The following is a 25965-nucleotide window of genomic DNA, read 5'->3' as shown; positions in this document are numbered from 1 at the left end:
GATTTGCAAGCTTCTCTGGTCATGGACAAGACCCAGGAAATACAAACTAATGCGGCCTGACAACCTAACCCTCAAAATGTATCGAAGCTCCTCTCCTGAGCTGTTTCCTTCTCTTTCTTGCTCTTTATCTGAACCCCTTTTAGTGTGTCAAGCTTTTAGGAAGCCTTAAACTTCTGGTAAAGGCTTTTGGTTGGGACTCTAAGGTAGTGACGCAGTACCAGGCCAAGCCACACAGTTTTGCTGTGACCTTGCAAACATGCCTTAAATTCTTAATATAGCACTAAAAGCTCCCTCTTCAGGAGTTGTGCAAGGGAAAAACAGAGGTGTGCAATTATGAGGTGTGCTGGGCACAGCACAGTCCCTCCTTGTGTGTCTGAGTTCCAGCCTGGCGTTGCTGAAGTTGTTTGGGAGAGCTCTGAGGGGAATTTTGGCATTGGAGAATGACAGTGTGTATCTTGTAAAACACATTATATTACCTTACTGAAGAATGATCTATTTGTTCCCAATATCTTCAAAGTGTCTCTATATAGCTTGACCCAGGAGGGCTCTGGCTGCCGTTGCTGGATACTCCTGCAGTGTGAACAGGTAGAATTGGTCTGTCCCTCTGCTGTGCCTTTAAGAAGCTCTGGAGCTAAGGCTAGGATCCTGGAGGAGTTACAGCAAATCCACCCATTTGGAAAGGAAGCAGTTAAAGTTGTCAAGTTTGCCAGGAAATTGGATAAACTAGAAGCAGTGCTTAAGCCTCATGATGGCTAGCTCAGACCATTCAGTGGAGACCACAGTTAGAGGCAGTGAACAGTGCTGTAGTGTCTGCAGACTCCCGGCTTCCCCTCCCACCTCCATTTACAGCACTTTAAAAAAAAAAAAAAAAAAAAAAAAAAAGGATTGGGCTTGAGACCACAAGCTCAGAGCCTGTGAAGCTCAAATAGTCTGCCAGCTGGACTGCTGTAAGTAGAGCACTGATAACTTTTGGTGGTTGCCTTTTCCATTACTCATGTGTTTTATATGTAGCGTTCCTTTGTGTCATGCAGGACTGAGATGTATGTGATGTGCAAGCAAGAGATCTTTGCCTTTCCAACTTGCTATTTTTAATCTTTCCCCCTTGGATTTCTCTCAGGAGCTTTCATTTTAATTCTTAGTAAATCTTACCAGGTCTTTTTCACTTCTTCAGGAGAAAAGAGGGACTGCCTGACCCTGTTCTTGCTGCCTAAAGCGTTGGTGGAAGGACCTTAGGTAAGAATCACTCCAGCTGTGCTGAGACAGAAGTCTGGAGGCTTCTGTGCAGGACCCAGCCCTTTCGGCATGGCTGGCGTGCTTGCTGCCACTGTGTGCTGGGCCACTGCAGCAAGCACCGTCTCTGTTGAACAAGTAACTAGTGTAAAGGAGACTGAAGAGGTGTTTTTTAAGGCTCCGTTCCTTTTGGGCAGAGCCAGCGGAGTTAGTTTTATTTCTTGCTTTTTCAGAACTGGCATGGGAAAGATGAGGCACTGTTTTGAAGGGAAGAGTTTGCTGCTCTAATGGGCATTGATTTAAGGCTCCATTGTTAATCCTGTTAGACTTCTGATTTGGAAAGGGGCATCATTCCTTTTGAATGTGGCTTTAAGGAAGCTCTGTTTGCACACTGTGTGTCAGACTGAGCTGATTTGTAAAATACTTTCTGGGAGCTTGGCAGATCCTTCCCATAGTCTGTTCTGTTTCTGCATGTCCCGTGTTTCTGCATGAAAAGGTGTATCTCCCTTGGGTGTCCAGAAGGCTGTTTGCCACAGGAAAAACTCTGGAGTGGCAGGATTCTGGATTAACAGGGCAGAAGCAATAGATTGGGAAACTGTGGTGGAGGTTAGGTATAATGGCAGACATCTCATGGCTGAGACCTGCTTGAGAAGACTGCTTTGTGTTTGGCATCTCAGCAGGTCCAGCTTGTTAACCTGTTGTTTCTGTTGTGCACTGGCATAAGATACCTCTCTTTCCTCCCCTTCTCCGTGCCCTGGACTTGTGAACATGGCTTCCTTCTATGTGTGAGATGAGGCAGCACTGGTTAAATGTTGGTGGAGGGTGAAAGTAAGTCCTAACGCTGAACTTGAGCTAACAGTTTGTTGTTGTCAGATCCTGCTCCTGGCTGCACATCTCCCTGAACCACCTTGGTTTGCTGAGCTGCTGAGGTGGCATTGCAGCAGTGGGATAGAAACCTCTATCTGAACAGAGCCTATCTATGTGCTGAGGTCAGTCCTGCTCCAAGATGATGGCTTAAAGTAAGAGAAGTGCTGTGTGTAGCTCTGAGTCTTGCTGTTTTCCTTAAGAATTTGAGGTGTCGTGAAATGGAGGCTATGGCTCCTCTGACCTGGGGTGACAGCACTGAGAGGGAAAGAAACAAGCCCTGGAGAGAATTTCCTCATTCCTCTCTCCTGTCCCACCCTGTTTGTTTTCTTATGTGGTAGGCTACTGCAGGGTACAAAAAAATCCTTGTGTGCGTGCATCCCTGGTAACCGTGCAGCATTGGGGCAGGTGCACCATGAGGTCTGTGCCCTTCAGGTGTGCAAATGCTTTGAAATATCTGAGCCTGCTGCAGCCACAGTCTGTTCCAGATTCCCTATCCAGGGTGTGCTCAGTAATACACTTCAATGCCTCTCTCTCTGTGCAAACATGTGGAGCAGGCAGCAGTCAAGAGATCAAGTCATCCGTTCAGACAAAAATACCTGCTGCTGAACTGCTGGGTTTGTACAAGACTAAACATATTTAAAGAATTTGCAATAGTAGAAACTTATGTGTGTGGACTTTTTCCTCCAGGTATGGAGTCAGCCTTTTTAAAAACAGCACCCTTCTTTTTGTGATACATACAGCTCCATATCAGTCAGCTTTCAGTTTGTTTCTTGAGAGAAAGCAAACCAGAGACTTGCAGCGTGAAAAATTACACAGCCATTAACCTGTTACTGCTGCTGCCATAGATACTGTTTTTTACCCCAAGGCACACGTAGAGACCTCCTAAGTTGTAACTCAGAGACTGATTGTACTGGGGTGTTCCACTGGAAGTGATTTATTTTTAAACAGAAATTTATCCATGTGTTGGTTACCTTTAGTAACACAAAAGACAGGTGAAGTGCCTCAGTTTAGGTTATTTCCTCTTGTGCTCCTTAATATCCCATCCTTTTCAGGATCTCTTAAAACGTCTTTCAGTGTTGGGTAACTGCAGTAGGGGTTGAGTTTGGCACTGGAGTGCTAGTATAGCAGGGTGGGAAGGAGCTACACAAGTGAGCATCAAGCATGCTCTTTGTAACCTGTACCAAGACCCTGCCCATCCACATGCAGCCTCTTGTGAATACTTGACCTTGTTGTTTGTTAATACACTGTAAATATCTAGAGAACACGTCCCCTGTTTCTCCTTTTCTGAAAACCAGTGATGGTAAATTAGTGAGAAGTTGGACACAACCCCACCACAAAGGGAGTTTCTAATCTGTAAACAGCCAGGTCTTCTGTGGAGTGTATTGGAACCTGCAGGGTTTGGCAGGAGCATGAAATCCTGGAATGAATAAGTAATCGAATTGAACAGTAGTCACTAGCGAGAATGTTGCATCCAAAGCAAAAGCAATGTATCAGTCAACTGAAAGAAGAAGAGGAAGGAGATGAGATTTTGGCTGGGGACAGGGGAGGTTCTTACGTTACTTCTTTCCTCTTGCAGCACACTTATCTTTGATCCTGTGGTGTAAAGCACTTTGGCTGTTCTTCTTCCTTTCCTGCTGCAAAAGGCAATTTGAAGTTTGTGTGTCTTGGCAAAGGATTCCTTTCCCAAGTGTTTGTGTTTTGGGACTTCAGTTCTAGCGCTTGAACATTTCATGTCTGGAACAGTACAATCTTCAAAGCTACGCTATATGAAAATCACAACATTTGTTCTGCAGGTATCCTTTGGTAATGCTTTTCTGTGTCAGGTGAGCTGCTTCTTGCATTAATGTCTCTTTTTTTCCTCCCCCAAACATTTTTCTGAGCTGTTTTTCTAGTCTTAATATTCACGCACAAATTGGGGGCAGAGTGAGCTAAAAAATATTAGCAGAAATATGGACAGGGAATACCATTCTGGTTTTAGCCAGTGTCATTAGATTATATCACAAGTTAACTTTCCAGGGGAATTATTGTGAAGTTGTCTAATGCAATAAATTCATCTGCACAGAGATGCAGAAAATACCTGAGCTGTGTATTGCTGGTGTAGCTTATACCAGCTGACTGGGGTGCATACAGGTACTTACTTGCATTATTTAATTTCAGTGTTTGTGAGGTGTACTAATTCTTTCTCTTGAGTTCTTCCCCAACACTGCTGACTTAAGTTTCCTTATCTTCCCCAAATCTTTAACTTCTCTCCTTGCTCTTTTTAATTTAACTCCAAAGCCTTTTGAGATCACCCCCTGTCACTGATGCTCTGCAAGGCTGCACTGGCAGTCGTGTTCTGGTCCACCAGTGATTCCTGCACAGCTGTGTCATAAGGTCACTGTCACAGACTGAACCAGCTCCAGCACCAACTGGTTGCCATTTGGAGTTTTGTTTGCTAGTGCTGCTTTCAGTTTAGAAAGCTCTTCTAGAGTTTCATTTCCCCTTTCCAATCTAAATATATTCTTACCTAACTGTTCACACACCATATTGTCTTTTAGCTTAAAAAGCTCTTTAGCTCTTTTTTTCCCCAGTTGTAAACACTCCTGATGATTTGTCTGGAAGGAAGTATGTCTCTTTTTTTTTTTTTTTTTTTTTTTTTTTTAACTTTAATTTGAGAAAGTATCTGTACTTTGTTTTTTATTTCACTTGGTTTTACTTGAGTGCTGGACTAGACTGAGAGGGTACACAACATTCCAGAGAGCATCTACTGCAGCAGTGTTGGTACTTACCTATCTTTAGTGGTATCTCACCTGGACTATGCTAGGGTTGCCTTTGCCTGGATCTGTCATGCTGACAGATGCTGTCATTTCAGGACTGACTGGTATTCCCAGGTTGTTTTCTCTCCTGTTGCTGTTTCCACCTGGTGACTTTTCATTTCACGCCAGAAATTGTCCCTGATTCCATGCCAAGTTGTGCTGGGGTGCAGAGTGCAGAAGCCATGTCCACACTTAACCACAAGGTGTATTTTTATTTTTAATGTAGTGTGTCCAGACATACCTGATTTGCAGTAACCAGATTAGGTATTTGGACTGGCAGCCTTTTGAGTGTTTCTCTCATTGTGTGTAATGTGATTAGAGGGGAGATGTGACAATGTAAAGCTCATGGAAATGAAACTGGATTGCCCGTGGCTATTGCAGACCTTTGCCTGGTGATAGGTCTTGTACCACCTAACATAATTTCTTTGTTAAACATGTTCCCAATAAAATGTATAACTGTCAATTAAGAGAAATATTGTAATCTGATCCTTTAGTATATGCAATTTAAAATGGGGCTTGCCTCTTGCATGACTGCAATTGAGAAGAGACAGGTTTTTTCCTCTTACAGATAAGAAATGTTCCTTTATGCTGAGCACTTGTCCCCATGTGCTACCTCAATCAGATTAGGCTGCCTTTCTGGCAAGAATGTTTAGGATGGTGCAGCAATACGATGATGTAAAGCTCAGAGGGACACACCTCCTTTAAATTGTCCTGCTGGCTTTGCTGTGTGTTCTCTGTAGTGAGAGTGCAGGACCATGAGGATGCTCCACAAGTTTATCCAGAGGCAGTAGTTCTCAGTGGCTTAGAGTATTTTCTCTTGCAATAGCAGTAGAGAAACCATATTCTGTTTAGAAAAGTGCTTTGTTTTGTTTTGTTTTTCAGGGTCCCACTTTTCTACGTGCCTTTTGAATATCTCTGTTGTAAAGATGTCTCACAATCACCACATGAACAGCTCCATGTTGCCAACCATGCATCCTCCTGAACATCACCACTCAACAGCAGCCCCAGGACATAGTCATGTATCTGACATGATGATGATGGTAAGTGAAAAAGTCATAATTTCTTAAAAAGATATTTTTTTCCTTGTCTGTGGTTTAGAGTAACTTGTCATCTTAAAGACTATGCTCTTGAGAATCAGAAATTAAACTTAGCTTTGGAAGACATGAATCAATCCAGTTAAAACACAGACCCCATTGTGGCTCTTCTGGAATGGAGTGGCATGAGGTGATATGCAGCACGAAATGTATTTCATAGCTGGAGATCCTTTGGCAAAGTGGTCTTTTCTTGCAAAAACCTTTCTAGCAGCCAGCCTGGTGTCTGCTCTCTAGCCAGCTAAAGGCAGAAGTGTAAAGTAAGCATTCTCCTGCAAGAAACGGAGGTGGATGGAGTTCTCCAGGCTGTTAGTGTTAGCAAAAGCCTTAACCAGCATTGAGGGGATTGCACTCTAGTACGATGGATTGTGCTGCCCTGCAGGTGATCATTCTGTGTGCCTTTTTCCTCCTGAACTTTTAAGTACGCACTTGGTTTGGGGACCAAAGTGGTACCAGGGCTCTTTGCCACATTGGCGTTAAGGCTGTGTTGGTCCTGAATCCTGCTGCTTTAGCTAACTTTGATTTAAACAAGTTCAGACTTGCACATGCTGGCATCACTGAAGCTTTGTGGAGATTCTGGCCAGAGTTTCCATGGAGATGACCGTAGGATCTGTGTTTGTGTGTAGCCAGTTCTAGGGACTTTTTCAGCTTTTTCTCCCTTTTTAAAATACTTTTGGAGTGAGTTTCAGATTATTAAAACATGGCTCTTTATGGATAAACTTTGAAAGGAGGGGAGAGAGCATGCATTTCCATTTCAAATGAGAATATACTCAGGAGCATATTTTGCAAGCCTTCAGTTAAACTTTGCCTGCCAGCCATGTGCCCCGAAGAAGGAATAAAAAATCACTGCTTCTACTTATATTGCAAACAGTATCACAGCAGAAGAGGGGACTAGAACAGCCTTCCCCTTTATGAACGTGGCCCAGTACAAAGCCCAGTAGTGCTGGTGGAACTTGCGGTTCAGCATCGTCACTTATGTCCTTGTGAAGCTCTTCACATAGTCTAACAGCTAAGTATTGGCACTCTCTGATCTGTTACTTTCCATCTAAATGCTGTTTCTTTCTGAGGGTTAAGTGCTCTTATCTTCAATGGATAGTTACAGGACCCTGCCTTAACCTGTGACTGAAAACTGTGATTAATTGCACAAGATTTTGAATTAACATTGCACATAAAACCATCAGGGAAGGAAGTAAATAGGTACAGCATCTTAGATAATAGATGGAATGCATTTTAATGTATGCATATTTCCATTCCTCTCTTGCACCAAGTAACAGGCTCTATTTCAGCTGTGGTTTATGGAACTAGGCTGTAATGCTCTTTGGTTTGTGTGTTTTTTGTTTTAAATGTAAAAATGTTAAATTCATTAAAGAAATAGAACTACTCTCTAAAAGATGTTTCATAGTAATTTCTGCTCTGGGGGTAATGAATGTCTGCTGATTCTTAAGGATGCTAAAATTAACCATAATTCTAATCTTCAGCAAATAACCTTAATTAAGCAATGAGGGGAGTTCAAAGAGGAGTTCCTCTAGCTTAGTGAGTACTTTACATGTGAAAACATTGTATGCAGCTGTGGTCAAGACATGCTAAACTGCAGTGTATTTACCTGGATAGGAAGATTATATGAACTTCAGCTGGCTGGGGGGTTGTTGATGTCTCCCTTTCCCACATCATTGACTATGCAGGTTCAGGAGCCCTTATTTCCACCCAGGGGAAGCTGTGGTCCTGCTTTATCTATAATACTCCTTGTTGTACCTGTATTTAGGTCTCTATTTCCCATAGGATATTAGGAGGTTCTGTAGGGAGACAATAGTCTGCTGGCACAATGCAGGATGGTACCGGAGGATTCAGCTATACAGGCCCTTATCCATATGAGCCCACAGGAGGTCAAGGTGGGGAGAAGAAAGTGCCCTGTACCCCAGCCCATGAGTAGTCATGAGGAGGCAAGGATGAGCTCTAGAGACATCCCCAATCCCTGACTACTTCTGATGCTGAGGAGAAAAGGAGCTTCAAAAGCAAGGAGAAGGCACTTTTCTGTAGCAGTTACTGTAAAGAACAGTGCGTTCTCCCCAGGGGCACTGCCCAAAAGAACTGCCCACTAGAATTGGAACCTGGAGCATCTTTAGCCATGTCTCACTTGTGTGTGTTACACTACATTTGCAGAAGAGTTTCTTCGAGTCTATCTGGTGACCAACTGAAATGATCTAGGTTCTTGTCATAATACAAAAACCTTTGCTAAATCTTGTTGTGAGCTCTAGCTCAGGATGAGCTATTCAGGCTCATTTTGATGTTCTTCACGTTTTGTGCAGGCAATGACTTTCCACTTCAGCTATGAGAATGTTCCATTGCTGTTTTCTGGACTTACAATCAATACTCCTGGAGGTTAGTAAAACTGTTGTCTACTCCAAACAAAAAGTTTGTAGTTGATTAATGTTTCAGGATTACCTTGCTATTTATGCCAAAAATATGCAGGCACACTGTGTTGCATCAGTTTAAAATGGCGTCTGTGGGGTGAAAGAAAAAGGGAGATCTTTGTATCATTTAAGATTTTGACTGGTCTTATTAGCAAGTGTGATTGCTGGTTTCGCTTCATGGGTGAAATTCCAATTAGTGTGTGGGTGAACTTCACGTTTACCATCTGTACATGCATGCACACAGTGCCCAGCCATAGACTGCAGTGTGACATGCTTGTTGAATTACACGGTGCATCTTCTGACATGTTTTGAAGCAAATTTCTTTTGTTGCACAGATACAGTAATGTTTCCTCTTTTGTCAGAAATGGCTGGTGCTTTTGTGGCTGTCTTCTTCCTAGCCATGTTTTATGAAGGCCTTAAGATTGCCCGAGAATGTCTGCTCCGTAAATCCCAAGTCAGCATTCGCTACAATTCCATGCCAGTGCCAGGTCCCAATGGCACTATCTTGATGGAGACGCACAAAACTGTTGGGTAAGAATTTCACTTCATTGTAAGACAAATTTCTTCAGCAGCTGACAAAGGCAAAAACTGTGACAGAAAAAACTTTATGCAGCCAGTATTACTGTCTGCAAAGTATGTTGACTCCAGCTGGGACACTGCTTGATGCTGGAGGACACTGTGCTTGAGTCACTTGGCCACCCTTTAGGATGGGGGAGTACAAGTCTTATGAGGAGTGGCTGAGAGAACTGGGGTTGTTTAGCCTGGAGAAAAGGAGGCTGAGGGGAGACCTTATCGCTCTCTACCTGAAAGGAGGTTGTAGTGAGGTGGGGCTCAGTCTCTTCTATCAAGTAACTAGTGATAGGTCAAGAGGAAATGGCCTCAAGTTGCACTAGCAGAGGTTTAGATTGGATATTAGGAAAAATTTTTTTACTGAAAGAGTTTTCAGGCATTGGAACAGGCTGCCCAGGGAAGTGGTTGAGTCACCATCCCTGGAGGTATTAAAAAAACATGTAGACAGGGCGCTTCAGGACATGGTTTAGTGGCATGGTGGTGTTGGGTTGACGGTTGGACTCGATGATCTTAAAGGTCTTTTCCAACCTAAACAATTCTATGATTTTATGAAAAGGAGGAAAGCAGCAAGGAGTCAGATAAGCTTATTTTTTTTTCCAGAGCAGTAACGAACACATTTGGGGAGTTCCCAGAAACAGAATTTGGGTGTTATAGCCAGCAACCCTGACAGAAAATACTCAGGATCCTTCTGTTGACAGGTAGTCAAAGCCTCTACTCAGAAAAGAAGCCATTCTGCCTATTCAATGTGGGGGTAAAATAAGCTTGTAGAAGTCTGTTTCTCAGCTAAAAGTTTTGTCCTCCCAGCAAGTACCATGCTTTCTTTGTTATCAGTCAGCTCTGTGGGGAAAACCACATGCAGAAGTCTATGTCCAGCCTGCTTTGTTATCTTCTCTCACATTTCACACCCACTTTGGCATCCTATCAGCCTAAGAGCTAAGTTTTCTCTTTAGGGATGTGCGTTTTGCAGCCTGTGTCTCATGGATGCTGACTATTCTTTGGGTTTTGTGTTCTCAGGCAGCAGATGCTGAGTTTCCCTCACCTTCTGCAGACTGTACTGCACATCATTCAAGTCGTAGTCAGTTACTTCCTCATGTTGATCTTCATGACGTACAATGGATACCTCTGCATAGCTGTGGCAGCAGGGGCAGGAACGGGCTATTTCTTCTTCAGCTGGAAAAAGGCAGTTGTTGTGGACATCACGGAGCACTGCCATTAACACTGGATGCTGCCCAGAAGCCTCTCCACCCCACTGCTCTCTTGAAGTGCAGCCATCACAAGGACTGGATCATTCCTAAGCTGAAAGACAAACAATATAAAGAAAATCAACTGGAATTCACCACAAATTCCTAGCTGGGGTGTAGGGATGTGAGGAGTTGGGATATGCTGCTCCGCCTTGCTGCAGGCTGGCAGCAGGGTTGGCTCTTGAGGGTGCCGTGGTAGCCATTCTTGGCTAGGATATGCTTTATTCTTAGATTATGCTGTGATTGAAATTAGTTGGCTGACAGAAGTGTAGAAATTATTCTCTAAAACAAACAAACAAAAACCATTTTATTTTTAAATTGCAAATGCTTATCTGTGAGGGTTTTATGAACAGTAGGTAAAGATCAAAGTTGCCAATAGAGCCTACGTGCACAAATGGCTATTTTAATCTTACTTTTTTTTCAATATGTACATAGTGCCAGGGGAGGAGATCTCCCTGGATTTTGGGGCCAGTGACACCTTCTGATGCAGAAGGAGTCAGCCTCTGAGGAAGATTTGGTGCTGCACATCAGACATGCTCAGGTGTGCCCTGGCAAGGGAGTACTTTGACATAAATTTATGTGACCCATGTGCTTCAGAGAGGTTCCAGATGAGTCTGTCCTCCAAGCCCATCAGAGCATGATGAGTGTTGTTAATCTTCTGATGTATCCAGCAGCTTTACTCAGCTTCAAGTGATAATATTTGGGTTTGGCTGCTTTCTCTTCCTGGTCATGGAAATATATGGAGTAGATGCAGGACAACATTTGCGTTTTTACAGGGAAAAAAGATTTTAAATAAACCATTGAACCTGCATTTACTTCATGTTGAATTGCACCTGGATGGATCTAGAGCTAGACTTTTGGTTTACTAAAAATAGCTCTGTAAACGAGGCAAGAGCTAAATAATGATTTCATGACACTAGAGGTTACAATGTCTGAGGGCATTCCTTGATTGAGATGAGAGAAGTAAAACAACCGTGTTCCTGTAAAGGAGAGATTTGGCAAGAGAAGAAGGAAAAGATAGAACTAAAGCAGCCTTCAGTCTCTTCTCAGGTGAAATTAGAAGCACCTTAGGCTGATGAAAAAGTATTCCTGACCCAGATGACTGCTCTTTGTCTTAATAATCATGCTGTGACCGTGTTAGCTTGGAGGTGCAAGAGTTACCAGTGCCAGTGATTGACAAGTATTGCAGTGCAGTAAAGAACTTCCTGTTCAGTGCTGTGAGCTCTACGCATTTCACAGGCAAGACAGGCTGTGACACAGGCAAAACCAGCTTCCTGCATGTGTGATGCCCAGAACATGCTTCGGGCTTTCTAGGGAGCAGTTTTGGTTTAGCACTTCATTATTAAACTGCTTTATTGTTGTAGGGAATTTTGTGCAGAGTATGGTGCAAAGCTGGAGTCTTCATTCTACTCAGCATGCCCAATTTATGCCTGTAACTGGCTGAAAGGGAAGATGATGGGATTTTCAGAAGGGCACTGAAAAACAGGCACCGCTTTCAGACTGGGACTGATGTCTGGGATGTGCCATGAGAACAGGGAGTCCTTTTGAGATGAGAGTATCTGGGCACATGCAGTAGCAGTTTTTTCTCTGGAGTTGCTACTAGTCACACTGTTAGCAGTAGCTGTGTAAGAAAGGCTGATCTTTGTGAAGAGGAATTACATTTCTTTAGCCCGTAAGCCTTACAGGGCGAGGGCCATCCCTGTGTATGTGCGTTCTTCGTGGTGCTGGTGCTACTACATCAGCACAGAGCCCACCCTCGCCCTACCACCCTCTTTGAAAGGCAGCAGGAAATCTGTTACTACTGCTACCAGGATCTTGAATTGCACCACGTACAGTCAACTGTCCTGGGTTGATGCCAGCTATTTATTTGGACATCCTGTTTTCTTTGGGCAGTGCAAATACAGAATAAAACGAGATGAGTTAAAAGCAGGCTTAGGCTTCTAAAGAGCTTTTTTCTGTAGCAAATTTGCATCTGGGTGAAAAAGGCAAAGTTATTTTCATGGAAAAATTCTAGCCACCTCTTGATGGGAGATAGGAAAAGATCTTCCCCAGTCTGATCTTTGAAGGTAGTTACGTCTGCAACAGACTGCAGAAGGACATACCGATGCCCTCTCTCTGCATCTGTCACAAAGGTAAAAATCTTATGTGCCCTCAAAGCAATCATGCCCCTCTGTGAGAGTGGAAAACAGACCCTTCTGATCCCTGCGAGAGAGCTGTGAGGAAATCTTAAGTGTTTGTCAGACAAAATTGAAGCAATTAAGTGCTGGAGACGGTTGTTTATGTTTTGAAAGCTTTACACTGCAGGGGCTTGATCCCTTGAGGAGTTCAGAGCTGACATTGCCAACACCACTCTCATCAGCTTTTCTTGAACCAGCTGGAGTTGTTGCCATTACAGGGATGTCTGATTATAGGGTATAGTTATGAGTGGCTTTGCGTGATGACACTAGTTACTTCATATACCTCTTGCTGTGTCTTTCTCTAAAACAGAACCTCTGCTTGGCCTGATGTTCTTGTTACCACCTTTTAGCCACCTGTCCTGTATTCAAGTGACCAGACTTTAATTCTCTGATTCAAGTGATCAGAGATGGATGACTTGGAGATTAGGCAATAGCTGTAGCTTTTACAATATAAATTTGGTTCTCTTGTTAGCTTTTCTGCTTCATTCTATGTGTAGCATCTTGGCCTTGAAGCTGGTTCCCCCTGAGGACGAGTACCTCTGTCTACAAAGGGTCATCTCCTGCCCATGCTTATACGAGAGAGGGCACACAGCTTTCTCCAGTGTGCAGAGAGGGAAGTGATGCTGACCTAGCAGTGGTCACTTGGGGAGCAGGAACCTGGACAGAAGTCTCCCAAGTGTCTAGCAAGCGCCCCAGCTACCTTCCAGCAGCCTGTAAGAATGATGGTTTGAGCAGTTGGCTGTACCCAAGTCAGAAATGGGAGCCCAGGCTGGGCTTTGGGGAGCAGAGCACAAGGGAAGATCTGAAGGGAAGGTGGTTAAGGAGAGAAGATGGAGGGCTGTGTCCTGTCTGCTTTGGAGCTCACTGATGCAGTGAGGCACAACTGAGAAAGGGACGTTTCCAGTCCTTGTCTCCCTGCCAGCTTTGGCCATGCTTTCTTCTGGTTCAATATTGACAATCCAGAGAAGCCACCTACCTCCCTGTGTCCCAGCCTCCCCCTGGTCCCCAGAGGCCACCAGCTGCCATGTTCTTGGCCCAGGTTGCTGTGTGCTTTGCCAGAGTCGGAGAAAAACCTGGCTTCCCTACTGATGACTTCTACTGACTGCTTTTGGTACAGTCCCAGCCTTTCTGCTGGCTGTATTTAAAGTTGTCCTGGTAACACTGAACTCACATTAAGTAGTGCTCAGAGGGAGGTGAGGACTCTGATGTTATGAGACTTGAGTCAGTTAAATTCATATGTCAACACACATGTAGCATGCTTGGAATGTGATGTCCTGTGTCTTTGTACCCTGATGTTTGGTCTCCACATGCTGTGCCTCTTGATTATCATCTTGGAAGAAGTGCACTAAGTATCCAGCCTGTGTTCATCAGCTGGCTTTTGTTGTTTTCCTTTGAGTGCCTTTTCAGTTTGGAGCCAGTCCCACCAAATCCAACAGGATTTTTAGTTTTGTTTACAGCGGACTGTCATTTTTGGTTTTACTCTTGCTCTTTGTGGAGGTAACTTGTCTAATATTACTGTGAATATCAAGAATCTCCTGTATATAATTAACCAATAAAATAGATTGCATTTTACTGTGGTGGATGTGTGTTTTGGAAACAACCCTCAATGCAGAGACTGCAGCTGAAGTGGAGGCTGGCGGCTCTTACTGCAGTGTTCAGGAAGTGACTCCAAGAGTAAGTGCCTGCTTTTATTAGCAAGAGGCCCTGCAGCCAGACAACTCCAGCCTGGCCTTCCCCAGCCTCTTTTCTCTGGCATGACTCTTCTGTGCCTGCTGTGATGGTGTGAGTGAGCAGCAGGGCCTGAGTGTCCATTTTCAGGTGGCTGGGGATGGGAGTGAGGAGCAGCGTCCTCTGGGCCTGCCCCCACCGTGAGCAATAAACCCTGAAGCTGCTGGAAGGGGAACATGGGAAGTCACTGCTGCATGAATTGCTGTTTGTTTCAGTCCAGTTATGCTTTGCAGAGTGTGGAGAAGGCTGAGATGGAGAGAGGAATTGGTGCTTCCCAGCTCTGCTTTCCCCTACAGAGGGAGGGGTTAAAGGCCAAGAGTTTTACGGAGCTGTAATAATGAGCCCCCTTGGCGCATGGAAGGTGTCTGTGTGCAGTACGGAATACCAGTCTCCCTCCTAGAGTTTTACTCTAGATTGTGCTCATCCATGCAAGACAAATGAGGGCCTGGGTTGGTTTTTCTTCCCCTGTGCAACTGAAGGACATCTGGAATGTCCCAAGATGTTTCCCTGTCAGGCCTGGGGCAGGACTGGGAATGCCTGAATAGCAGAGTGATCCCTGATAATTTTATGTGGTGTTAGACTGGAAAAGCAGCTCTGCTCTAGGCCAGACTGTGTCTCTTTTCAGTTTGATGGACAGCTTGAAACATTTTATGTTCTGTACAGCCTGACCTGAAATGTGATGCACCTACAACAGATGAAGCATGGATTTAACAAGTCCGGTTTGGAGCATTGCTTGAGACACTGGAAAATGTAACTGGTTGCTGTGCTGGAAGGTGGTATAGAACAGTCCCAGCCAGGAGCAGAGAGCCTCCAGTCCCATTCTCTGAATTCTGGTGCAGGCCTCAGGGCTGTTGGCACCCTGCTCTGCCTCTTTCCCCAGGCTGGAGGCAGCAGACTTAAACATCAACAAGCTGCTTTGGTTTTCAGAACTTGGTTCATTCAGGTCACCTCACTGCATGCTAGACTCCTCCTTTCTGGGGCTCTGCATTATCTCACCTTCCATTATGTGCCCAGCCAGCTGACGGCAGTACAAATCACTGTTGTAAATCCAGGTATGGGCTGGTTAGTCTGTCAGAAATCAATCCACCTGATTTTTATGTGACACCATCTATAAGGAAATACTTGGTGACCTTTGATCCATGCAACAAACATTGCTGGCAGCTACCTGAAATGACAAACTGGCACAGCTGGGGTGACGCACTCCCCAGGGCTGAATGGAAGTGCTAAGTGTAGAGGAAAACCTGCTCCATCAGGAAACATGGGATACTGTTCCATGTCTGCGTGCCCAGGACATTTTACTGCATCCAGGTTTGTAGCTGTTCCCTGCTAAGGGCCCAATCCACGTCCTAGCTGCACACCCATCTCTGTGAAACATGTGGGACTAGGTGGCTTTAACGGACATGGGGGGCTTCTTTCCTGGCCTTCCTGGGAAATGACAGAGCAGTGTCTCGGGGAAGCATTGCCTGGGACACCCACTGCCTTTATTCACACAGGCCTGTAAAACACTAACCTGAGGCTCCCCAATGCCTTCTCCTTAGTGGGGTTGGCAACTTATAGGGCTAAAGGTTTAAATTAACACATTCTATGTCTCCATTTTTAAGATTACTAAGTCAAGAGATGCCCAGAAGATCCTTCCGCAGAGGCAGTGTTTTACCTCTCCGTTGTATCGGGGTGCACACAGGTGAAGGAAACACCGGTGGGCTCAGGGTTTCCATCCCTGCCTGCACGGTCTCCACAGGCATTTAAAGCAGCTCGTGTGACCTTTTTTTTTTTTTTAAAAAAGAGACATATTTATTTAAAACAAAACACTTAGCCAAGGGGCGTTCACGGGCATGTTAACCAGACAAACTTAAAAAGAAAAAAAAAACCCCAACCAAAGAAAACAGCAAAAAGGAGGGAGGGAAAGGCCCGTCCCCGCCGGCCTGGGGGCCTCTCCCGGCTGGCGAGGGGGACCTGGCGGCTCCCCGGGCACCGTCTCCCTGTCGGCCGGGCCGCCCCCGCCGCTAGAACTCGAAGGTGCCGAAGTGGGCGGCGCGGCCGCCGGCCTTGGGCTGCGGCTTGTAGCCGATGCGGTCATTGATGATCTGCTCCCGGCTCTTGTGGTCGGCGCCCAGCGCGATGGCCGCCGCCGCCGCCGCCTCCTCGCCGGCCGCCGCCACCTCCGCGTCCTCCCGCTGCTTCTTGCGGCTCTGCGGGGCAAAAGGGCCGCGTCAGGGCGCTGCCGGGCGGGGGGAGACAGGCCCCCCGGGGGCGGCCGCGGCCGGCCCCGCTCGCACCTCCAGGTCCTTCCGGATGCTCTCGAACTCCTCGATGTCGTCCAGCTTCAGCTCCAGCCGCGTCGGTTTTCTCCGCAGCATCGCGACCCGCCGCCGCTCCGCCTCTCAGCCGCCGGCGGGCAAGGGCCGAGCCCGCCCGGGCACCGCGCCTCCCGGCACGCCCCGCTCCCCGGGCCACACCTCCCGGCGTGCCCCGCGCGCCTTGCCGCTAACGGGCACCGCGCCTCCCGGCGTGCTCCGCGTCCCTTCCCCGGGCCACACCTCCCGGCGTGCCCCGCGCGCCTTGCCGCTAACGGGCACCGCGCCTCCCGGCGTGCTCCGCGTCCCTTCCCCGGGCCACACCTCCCGGCGTGCCCCGCGCGTCCAGCTGCCAACGGGCACCGCGCCTCCCGGCGTGCCCCGCGTCCCCCGGAAGCGGTTGTGAGGCTGCGGAGGCCGTGCGCGGCGGCTTGGTGCCTGGCCTCGTTTCCCCTCCCGGTGCGCGGCCGTCATGGCCTCCACGCGGGCACCAGCGGCGCGCGGCGGCGCCCGGCCCGCCGTGCGGGCTCCCGCGCCTGCGGAGGTGTGCGTCTGGGAGGGGGGGACGACGACGGGGACGGAGTGAGAGGGGGGACGTCTCTGGGCCCCGTTACCTGGACGGGGGTGGTACCGGCCCGGAGGAGTGGGGAGAGGCCGCAGGCCGACCCGGGGGCTCGCGTTTGCTTTTGGGCGTGTGGGGGTTGCCGTGGCGGAGAGGTCCCGGCGTGGGGAGGCACCCCCCTGCTGTCGGTGACACCGGAGCCATTCAGAGGGCCGCGACCGGAGCGTTTACGGTGTTTCCCCGCCTTTTTCCAGAATTCTTTATTTTTTCTTGGAAGGTCTGTTGTAACGCTTCTCTCTTGGGAGGAAGGGGCTGCTTGCCTTCCGTCTCCCTCAGCTTTCCAGCAAGGGCACCGAGTGCTGGCCAGCGGTATTGCTCGTGCCTTTTCTGGGGATTGTTCAGCAAGATTAGGAAAAGCTTCATCTTCTAAAGTCTTTTTTTTTTTTTTTTAAACATTAAAAAAAAAACACACACCCACCCCCCCCCCCAAAAAAACCCCAAGAGCCTTAAAAATGAGGTCCGAGCAGATAAGAAAGGAACGAAAGACAACACAGTCTAGTTTAAGCAAAGTGTTTACTGTGGCATTTTACTTTTGATCTTTGCACTTGGGGCATAGCCTCACTGTCCAAGATTAACACCTCACATACAATTTCAGCTCTTTTCATGATGTATGTACAAACTTTCTCTAGCAAAGCAGCGCTTTCTTGCGCAGCCAAGCTGTTTGTTGTCTTCTTTTTAGCCAAAAGACACTTAAAATTCTGCCTTTACCTTCTAGGCCACAAAGAGCAAGCCCGCAGAAGAGAGCGATGCTCCTCCACCCAAGAGAGCCCCCATCTTTTATGGCAGTCTGGAGGAGAAGGAAAGGGAGCGTCTGGCAAAAGGAGAATCAGGGCTGCTGGGAAAAGAAGGGATGAAAGCTGCAATCGAGGCTGGCAACATCAACATAAGCAGCGGTGAGAATGTTTAACCACCTTTTTTTTTCTGTCTCACTCTGGAATGTGACACTTTCAAAAGTCTTTGATCAACTTTGAGCATAATTTAAAGTAAAAAACGTGAGACTGGTGCCTGGACTGTTGGCTCTTTCGTTAGATCTTCCTGTTTGAGAGGGATCTCTCATCCAATTGTTGTTTTCAATCTAACAGTTTCATTTTTCGTTCAGGTGAGGTCTTTGATCTCGAAGACCATATGAGTGAGCGGCAGGCGGAAGTGCTGGCTGAGTTTGAGCGCAGGAAGAGAGCCCGGCAAATCAATGTGTCCACTGATGACTCTGAAGTGAAAGCCTGTTTGCGAGCACTTGGGGAGCCCATCACGCTCTTTGGAGAAGGTCCTGCAGAAAGGAGGGAGAGGTGCTGTGTCTGCCCTGAGTGTTGCAAACTGGGAGCCCTCAGTTTATCAAATTCCTGACATTTTCCTTGTAGTTGGGGTGCAACGAGTGCTGGCGGGCAGTGGTGCTTCATTACAATGCAGCAAGAGTGCTAACAAAGAAAGAATGGCTGACAGTGATGTGTTAGGTTAGCTGAGAATTCACTGAGTGAATACGACTTAATGTGTTTCTTTCCAGATTAAGAAATATCCTTTCGGTGGTTGGCACAGACGCATTAAAAAAGACCAGGAAAGATGACGACAGGTCTAAAAAGTCCAAAGAAGAGGTAATGGTCTCTCTTGTTCTCTAAGGGCTGAGGGAGATATGTATGATACCCTTCAAGATACCTTACTTTGATGGTCTCTGCTATGTGCAGGACTCCTGGTTTTGGTCAGTCTGTGGATTCTCATGTCATCCCTTCATGTGCCTTCTGTGTTGCCTGTTTTAGCAAAACTATGACAATGTATTATCTAAGTCAGGAGCATTAAGTCTGGCTTGTACTGCAGGCCAAATTCTATGCTGCAGACAGCATATAAAACAGGAGCTTGGATGTTTGTACTGTTACTTAGTATAGTAAGTCCTTTATTGTTGTTTGTCTTCCTACTTGGGAAGAAAAAAATAAGTTCCTGCTACTGCATCTGTTTCTGCCTTTGATTCTTATTTCTTTCTGCTTCTCCCATCTTTTTCTGAGTCCATTTTTTCCTTATTATTTTTGTGGGTTATTTTAAGAAATAAGGACAATTTCTGCAGCTCTGGGCTTTCTTTTTACTGGGAAGGAGGGAGCTGTACGTTATCAAGTAAAAATGAGTTAGTGTTCAACTGGAATATTCTCAAGTGAAATGGCAGTACGTCAGGATCTGATCTATAAGGCAGAGAGTTTGGTGTCTCTGAATCCCTTTTTCTAGGGCTTATAGTTATGCAAAATGCCATTAAGAAGAGGCCTTAACACAGCAAGATTTAAGACCAAATGCTGTGGTGGCACTTATGTACTAAGAGGACGTCATCTAAGGTAACTGAATGGAAGAGCAGTATTCCAGTAGCTTTTACTTTGGTTTGTTCTTTTTCTTACAGTATCAGCAAACCTGGTACCACGAAGGACCACGCAGTCTGAAAACAGCGAGGCTGTGGCTTGCTAACTACTCACTCCCCAGGTGAGACAAAACAGTACAAATGAAGGAGGCAAATGAAACCTTTTGTAAAATCCAGCAACTAATCCCACTGCAGGTAGTGCAGGAAATTTGAGATCAAAGGAATGGGGGACATACACTGGTAGATAAGTCCAGTGACCTTAGGGCTTCAGTTGTTGGTGACTGACTGTAGCATTAGCCCAGTTTGGGAGAAGAGGGGGGAAAGGCCTGTTTCTGGCATCAGGGCAGGGAAAATGTAGGGGCTTGTTACTCCACCTTTCCTCTTCACAGGGCAGTGAAGCGGCTAGAAGAAGCCCGGCTGCTCAAAGAGATTCCAGAGGCAACCAGAACATCACAGAGGCAGGAGCTACACAAATCCCTGCGAGTAGGTTGAGCAGCTGCTCAGCTGCTGTTTTTACAACTTTTTGCTGATCCTCCAAAGAGATCAGCTGCCCGGAGCTGCTGTCCAGGTGCATGTAGTTCTCTGCACTGTCATCTGTTGGAAAGCTCTGCTTTTTCTCTCTTTCCTGGTGGTATCCATAAAGCATGTTCTAACTCCTTCTTCAGTGATTCAGAGAAACGTACTTTAGTTGTTGCCTTGCATGGCAGAGGGATAAAGAGACATCCCTGCATTGCCTTGCCACTTGCCTGTGAAGCTAAAGAAATTTATTCCTGGTTTTGTCACAGGTTTAGCTGGCTAGGAAGGGACTGCTGACTTTCCTCTTCCTGTACAATGGTCGCTAGTGCATAAAACCAAGGCAAATAATAACCAACGCAGTAATGCAAAACATGTTTTAGATGACTCTGAGATGCACTGTTCCAGCATGCTAAGTCAAATTCCCAGCTTAACCGAACAGAGAGGCTCAAGCACACAGTGTGCTGCCACTCTAATCCTGCTTCCACCCAGAAGCATTAGCTGCCAGAAGATTTGTTTCTCCCCTAAGCGCAGCACGCTGCCTGCCCTAGTCTGTCGGGTTGCATTCATTGGACGAGTTGTAGAAAGAGGCCAAAACTACAGTAAGTTCTCTGTCAAAACCACAGTTGCAAAGCAGCGTGGCTCTGAGGCAACTCCTCCCTTTGAAAGTGACTTTCCAAAGGCATCTGCCTCCTCCTGTGTATATTTGCCTCCTTCACCTCAGTCTTTGGCTGGGGCTTTCTTTAGGTTGTTTGTACTTTATTCATTTATTGTTTTCCTTTTATTTGGTTACAGTCTTTGAATAACTTCTGCAGTCAGATTGGAGACGATCGCCCACTGTCCTACTGCCATTTCAGCCCCAATTCCAAACTCCTTGCTACTGCCTGTTGGTAAGTTTTCTTTTACAGCAGTTGCTTTAGGGGCTGGGAGAGCACAGCAGAAGTGAAGGAGAGAGATGTTGTTAGAGGCTTGTGAATCATGAGGGTTCAGAAATGTTTTTTCCTCCTATTCTGAACTCTCTCTGCTTCATTTTAGAGCTTAGCAGAGATTTCAGTCTGAGTCCATTAGTTCCTATGGCTGGTTGCCCAAAGTGTATTGGTATTTTAGCCATTGCAGAACACCCCAGGGTGGTTTTGCAGCTCTGTGTTTGATCTGTTCTTTGACGTTCCTGTCTACTCTGACACCTATTTCTTGTCTTCAACAGGAGCGGATTGTGCAAGCTCTGGTCCGTGCCTGACTGCAACCTTGTTCACACCTTACGAGGTAGAGAGCGACTTTCACCAAGACTCTTTGCTTAGTTCTTTTGTTCTTCTCTGGGTTGAGTTCCCGTATCTGAATTACTTTGTGACTCAAAATGTAGTATTCTTTGGGCAGATTTTATCCTATTGAGAGCATTAGTCAGGCTTGTGGAGCATGTGCACATGCCAGATAATCAAGAGGAGGTCCTGGCCTTTCTCTTAGAGCTAAGACCCAAGTTTGTTGTTTCTGAATGGTGTTTTGTTTTGTTTCAAAACCTGGTTTGCGTTATTTTGAGCCAAATATCAGCATTTTTGGCCAGGTCACTTAACAGCAGTGAGATTCTTTGAACAGTGGTCACAACTTTGACTAAATGTAAATGTGACGTCAAATCTCTTGATTCATATGTTGAATTTTCACTACATTTTGAGGGTTACAAACCTTGGTGTTTGATACTCTTCAGTGGGTGCTACTGGAAGTGCAGTTTACCTGTTTGCAGGACAGATACGTCTGGTAGTTACAATACAACTTCACCCAACATGGGAGGACACAGTGAAAGTGTTCACTGGTACCTGACTAATTAGTAACAAAGAAATGCTGCTTTTCTGAAGAATTGGCCCAGATCACGTGGCAGATTATGAATTTTGATTTTCCTTTCTCTTAAGGACATAACACCAATGTAGGAGCAATAGTCTTCCATCCCAAAGCCACTGTCTCCCTAGACAAGAAGGACGTTAACCTGGCCTCGTGTGCAGCTGATGGTTCTGTCAAACTCTGGAGCCTTGAAAGGTCAGAATGATACCAGACATGCACAGCTGCAACATTGTTGTTTTGGGATTTATTTTTTGTTACTAAACATTGGACATTTACCATCCTCCTGCAAATATAACCTTTTCTTGTAGTTATACCAGTGCAATTCCTGGCCTCAGTATGTGCCACCTTCTTCAGCAGGAAAAGAGATCACCCTGATTAGGGGAATCAAGGTGAGGGGAAATTGTCTGAAAAGAGTTAAGTCAGAATTGCCGCTGGGCGTTGGTCAACTGCTTTGGGTGATGGATGGAAGATTTGGAGATTGTTTTATTCTAACCTTTCATTTAGGAGAAAATTTCCTCTCTTGGATATTAAGAAATGAACTTCTGAGTTATTGGAAAGCACCAGTATTTGGAGAGGGGCTAACCATATACGTGACCATGCACAAAAGCTTCAGCCTGTAATAAAAACAAGTGGCTCTATCATTGCACAGTGTAGTTTTGGAAGATGCACAGCATCTATCTCAAGCTTGTGAAGAAGAGAACAGTGTAAATACCAAGCCCTAGCATCGGCTGTGTTTGAAAACTGGAGCCCTGCAGTGCACCTCAGGAAGAGGCAGGCAGCTCTGAGATCCGCAGTTGTTTATCCTTAGCTGAAAGTCACTGTTTCTAATTGCAGAAGCATATCTGTGCAAAGGGACAGGTTGCTTATTAGTCTCATGTGACCACATCCTTTAGTTAGCCAGTTGGAAAGAAACTAAATGCTCTTCAGGTCTTCTGCTGAAGGCTACTGATCTGCTGCCTGTAATTCTGGGAGAATAAATACTCACTCTATCCTGCCTCCTTGCAGTTCTTCAGAATAGCAGGATTTGCTGTAGTTCAGGATGTGTTCTGTGTAGTCACAGTAAAACTCCCTGCAATTCAGGTAGTTTTCTTTCTGTGCTTTCAAATTGCTAATGACAAGGGCCTTGTTAATTTTCAGGAATAATAACAATAATTATCCCAAGAGAACTTTATAACCAACATGAGTGTGGAGAAAGGGGTTTCACCTGGGGCTTTAGTCCTTTTGTGTGAACAAAAGGCAGAATTCAGAGTCATTAGTTAAAACTCTGATGTTCCTGTCTGGCTTGCATTTAATTAGCAGATCTTTTGCTGTAATCATAATGTTTGTAAAGGCCTGGCGAGAGCCAGCCACCTCTGACCAGTGTCTGATGATTTTTGTTTCTATTTTTCAGTGATGAACCGGTGGCAGATATTGAAGGACACAGCATGAGAGTGGCACGTGTAATGTGGCACCCGTCTGGGAGGTTCCTGGGTACTACCTGGTATGGAGATGTAGTTATTTGCTTTAAGATATTACCATTAGCTGTCTAGCTGGTAGCCCAGTGGGTACCATTACTTGTCCACAGAGGAGCCCAGTGCAGGCAAACATTGACCCCAAACACAGATACAGGCTGGGCGATGAGTGGGTTGAGAGCAGCCCTGCGGAGAAGGACTTGGAGGTGTTAGTGGATGAAAAACTGAATATGAGCCAGCAATGTGCACTCGCAGCCCAGAAGGCCAATCACATTCTGGACTGTGTCAAAAGAAGCATGACCAGCAGGTCGAGGGAGGTGATTCTCCCTCTACTACCCTCTGGTGAGACCCCACCTAGAGTACTACATTCAGATCTGGGGCCCCGAATATAAGAAGGACCTGTTGGAGTGAGTCCAGAGGAGGGCCACAAAAGTGATCAGAGAGCTGGAACACCTCTCCTGTGAAGACAGGCTGAGAGAGTTGGGGTTGTTCAGCCTGGAGAAGAGAAGGCTCCAGGGAGACCTTATAGCAGCCTTCCAGTACCTAAAGGGGCCTACAGGAAAGATGGGGAGGCACTCTTTAACAGGGAGTATAGTGATAGGATGAAGGGTAACAGTTTTAAACTGCAAGAGGGTAGATATAGGTTGGGTGAATTTAAATCAGATATTAGGAAAAAAAATCTTCACTGTGAGGGTGGTAAGGCACCAGAACAGGTTGCCCAGAGAAGTTGTGGATGCCCCATACCTGGAAGTGTTCAAGGCCAGGTTGGATGGGACTTTGAGCAACCTGGTCTAGTGGAAGGTGTCCCTGCCCACGGCAGGGGGGTTGGAACTACATGATCTTTTAAGGTCCCTTCCAACCCAAACCATTCTATGATTCTTGACAACAGCTGGGCTGTTGCAATGTAAATAACAGCTAGTCATTGGGATTCCTTTCTCTGCCTGTCATGTGAGACCCTATTGGTCTCCAGCTGGAAATAAAATGCCCACAGAGTTAGTGAAATATCCCGTTATTCTCCTTGGAGATACATTTAGTTGGACAAATACTTTGTTTTTACAGCTATGATCACTCATGGCGCTTGTGGGACTTGGAAGCTCAGGAAGAGATTCTCCATCAGGAGGGGCACAGCAAAGGGGTCTATGACATTGCCTTTCACACAGATGGGTCTCTCGCTGGGACTGGGTGAGTCTGCTTTTCGTCAGGACTGGATGCGAAATGGTATCAAGGTTTTGTTGCTGACTGATGCCAAGTGCCCCAGTGATTTCTGCTGGTGAGGCTGAGCGTACTCTGGCAGTTGCTGAAGCCTCTGATGGGTATTGCTTGGGTTCTCTCTTCCTAGTGGACTGGATGCTTTTGGCCGGGTGTGGGACTTGCGCACGGGACGCTGTATCATGTTTCTAGAAGGCCACCTGAAGGAGATCTACGGGGTTAACTTCTCCCCAAATGGGTAAGAAAATAACTTGCATGCTTTATGTGGGAGCTCAGTACAAACCCCAGCTCTCCACAACATGTTCTTCCTCCACCCTTGGGCAGATACCATGTTGCAACTGGCAGTGGTGACAATACTTGCAAGGTATGGGACCTCCGCCAGAGGAAGTGCATCTACACCATTCCAGCCCATCAGAACCTGGTGACCGGGGTGAAATTTGAACGTAAGTACCTTCTATCTGATGTTCCTTGTCCCTGCCTCTCCTGAGCTGAGGTGGCAGGGGCTGGGGCAACTCAAAAACACATCTTCAGGTCAAGAAGGCCTGTACTAGTTAGCGGTAGAAGATCTGTCATGTTTTTATTTGCAAATCTCACTTCTCCCTTTTTTCTCATCCTCTACTGCAGCCAATCATGGTAACTTCCTGCTCACGGGCGCTTACGACAACACCGCAAAGATCTGGACTCACCCTGGCTGGTCCCCTTTGAAAACGCTGGCTGGTCACGAGGGAAAGGTGATGGGACTGGATATCTCCCTTGACGGCCAGCTGATAGCGACCTGCTCCTATGACAGAACCTTCAAGTTGTGGACAGCAGAGTAGCTCAGAGGTGCTGCTGATGAACTGGAACAGAGACGTTAATGGCTTTGAACTAAGACTTGCTTTTTTTATATTAAAGAAAAAAAAGGAATCAGCTACTGCAACAGGCATTATGGCAGCTGTAGTCACTGGCTGGTCTTGGGTTGAGGTGGTTTTGAAGCACCTGAGTTTGCCAGGGCTTAGCTGGAGTCAAATCTTGGGTGATGTTTTTCCACTTCTTAGGACTGTTTTTATACTGCAGGTACTGCTGTCTGCTGTAATTTGGAGATGTTCCATCTGCATTCACCTTCCCTTCCAAGTTAGGCTCCCAGATTTTCTCCAGTCTTTTTCAAACACTTGTAGGTAGCCACACAACACCTCGTCTTTGGTGTGGTGTTTAGCCTCTGTCAATACCCTTCTTACCTTCCATTTTCCAGGATCCCTTGGCAGGAGTCTGTGGCTTCAAACTTGATTTGCATTTAAAGAAAGAATAACTAGCTGTCAGAGTTAGAGGAACATGGTACCCTGCTTCCCCTGCCTCTGCAAAGGTAGTCTCTGAATGTGGAGGTCAGCATCCCTTTGTATTCACTCACAGTAGATGTTGAAGGCCAGAGAAATTTTTCTTTTCCATGTACCTTTTCATGTCCTAGCTCTTTGAGCTAGGTCTTGTGATCTTGTGAACCAGGTGTTTCAAATCCATGTAGGCATCTCCTGGTTGAGTTTTTGCTGTGCGTCACCTGGGATAATATGAAGAAGGCTATTTCAGTGTAGGATTGTCTTGTTCTAACTTACACTGTGGGGAGCTTTCTT

At 46.1% G+C, this 25965-nt stretch overlaps 3 protein-coding genes across 13 annotated transcripts in view; 2 read left to right on the top strand and 1 right to left on the bottom strand.

Moving 5' to 3' along the window:
• Positions 1-13948, top strand: part of SLC31A1 (solute carrier family 31 member 1) — a 29204-nt gene extending 15256 nt beyond the window's left edge. For 4 of the 11 annotated variants that reach the window (XM_075054838.1, XM_075054837.1, XM_075054836.1 and 1 more), the window contains exons 2-5: positions 5775-5932; positions 8290-8362; positions 8757-8925; positions 9979-13948. In XM_075054838.1, coding sequence (XP_074910939.1) covers positions 5819-5932; positions 8290-8362; positions 8757-8925; positions 9979-10180 — 558 coding nt within the window. In that variant the 5' untranslated portion in view covers positions 5775-5818 and the 3' untranslated portion in view covers positions 10181-13948. Of the gene's footprint in view, positions 1-854; positions 948-1171; positions 1234-2103; positions 2220-4202; positions 5096-5774; positions 5933-8289; positions 8363-8756; positions 8926-9564; positions 9663-9978 lie in introns of those variants that run through there. The other 7 variants (XM_075054839.1, XM_075054841.1, XM_075054842.1 and 4 more) reach the window with 5 other exon arrangements.
• A 1981-nt stretch (positions 13949-15929) lies between these two features.
• CDC26 (cell division cycle 26) lies at positions 15930-16575 on the bottom strand. The gene is made up of 2 exons (XM_075054901.1): positions 16387-16575; positions 15930-16299 (listed from the first exon to the last, which is right to left on the bottom strand). The coding sequence occupies exons 1-2, from the start codon at positions 16465-16467 to the stop codon at positions 16114-16116; spliced, it is 267 nt and encodes an 88-aa protein (XP_074911002.1). The 5' UTR covers positions 16468-16575; the 3' UTR covers positions 15930-16113.
• A 229-nt stretch (positions 16576-16804) lies between these two features.
• PRPF4 (pre-mRNA splicing tri-snRNP complex factor PRPF4) lies at positions 16805-25228 on the top strand. Its single transcript, XM_075054899.1, has 14 exons — positions 16805-16948; positions 17742-17919; positions 18126-18312; positions 18528-18615; positions 19401-19480; positions 19748-19841; positions 20667-20761; positions 21076-21134; positions 21773-21896; positions 23092-23181; positions 24212-24334; positions 24492-24599; positions 24686-24804; positions 24986-25228. Exons 1-14 carry the CDS (start codon positions 16877-16879, stop codon positions 25177-25179), a joined length of 1611 nt encoding a protein of 536 aa, XP_074911000.1. The 5' UTR covers positions 16805-16876; the 3' UTR covers positions 25180-25228.
• The last annotated feature ends 737 nt before the right edge of the window (positions 25229-25965 follow it).

This window comes from Buteo buteo, chromosome 23 (assembly GCF_964188355.1).
Source record: "Buteo buteo chromosome 23, bButBut1.hap1.1, whole genome shotgun sequence".
Taxonomy (NCBI): Eukaryota; Metazoa; Chordata; class Aves; order Accipitriformes; family Accipitridae; genus Buteo; species Buteo buteo.
The sequence above is the reverse complement of the archived record's forward strand: the minus strand, read 5'-3'. Positions and strand labels throughout refer to the sequence as shown.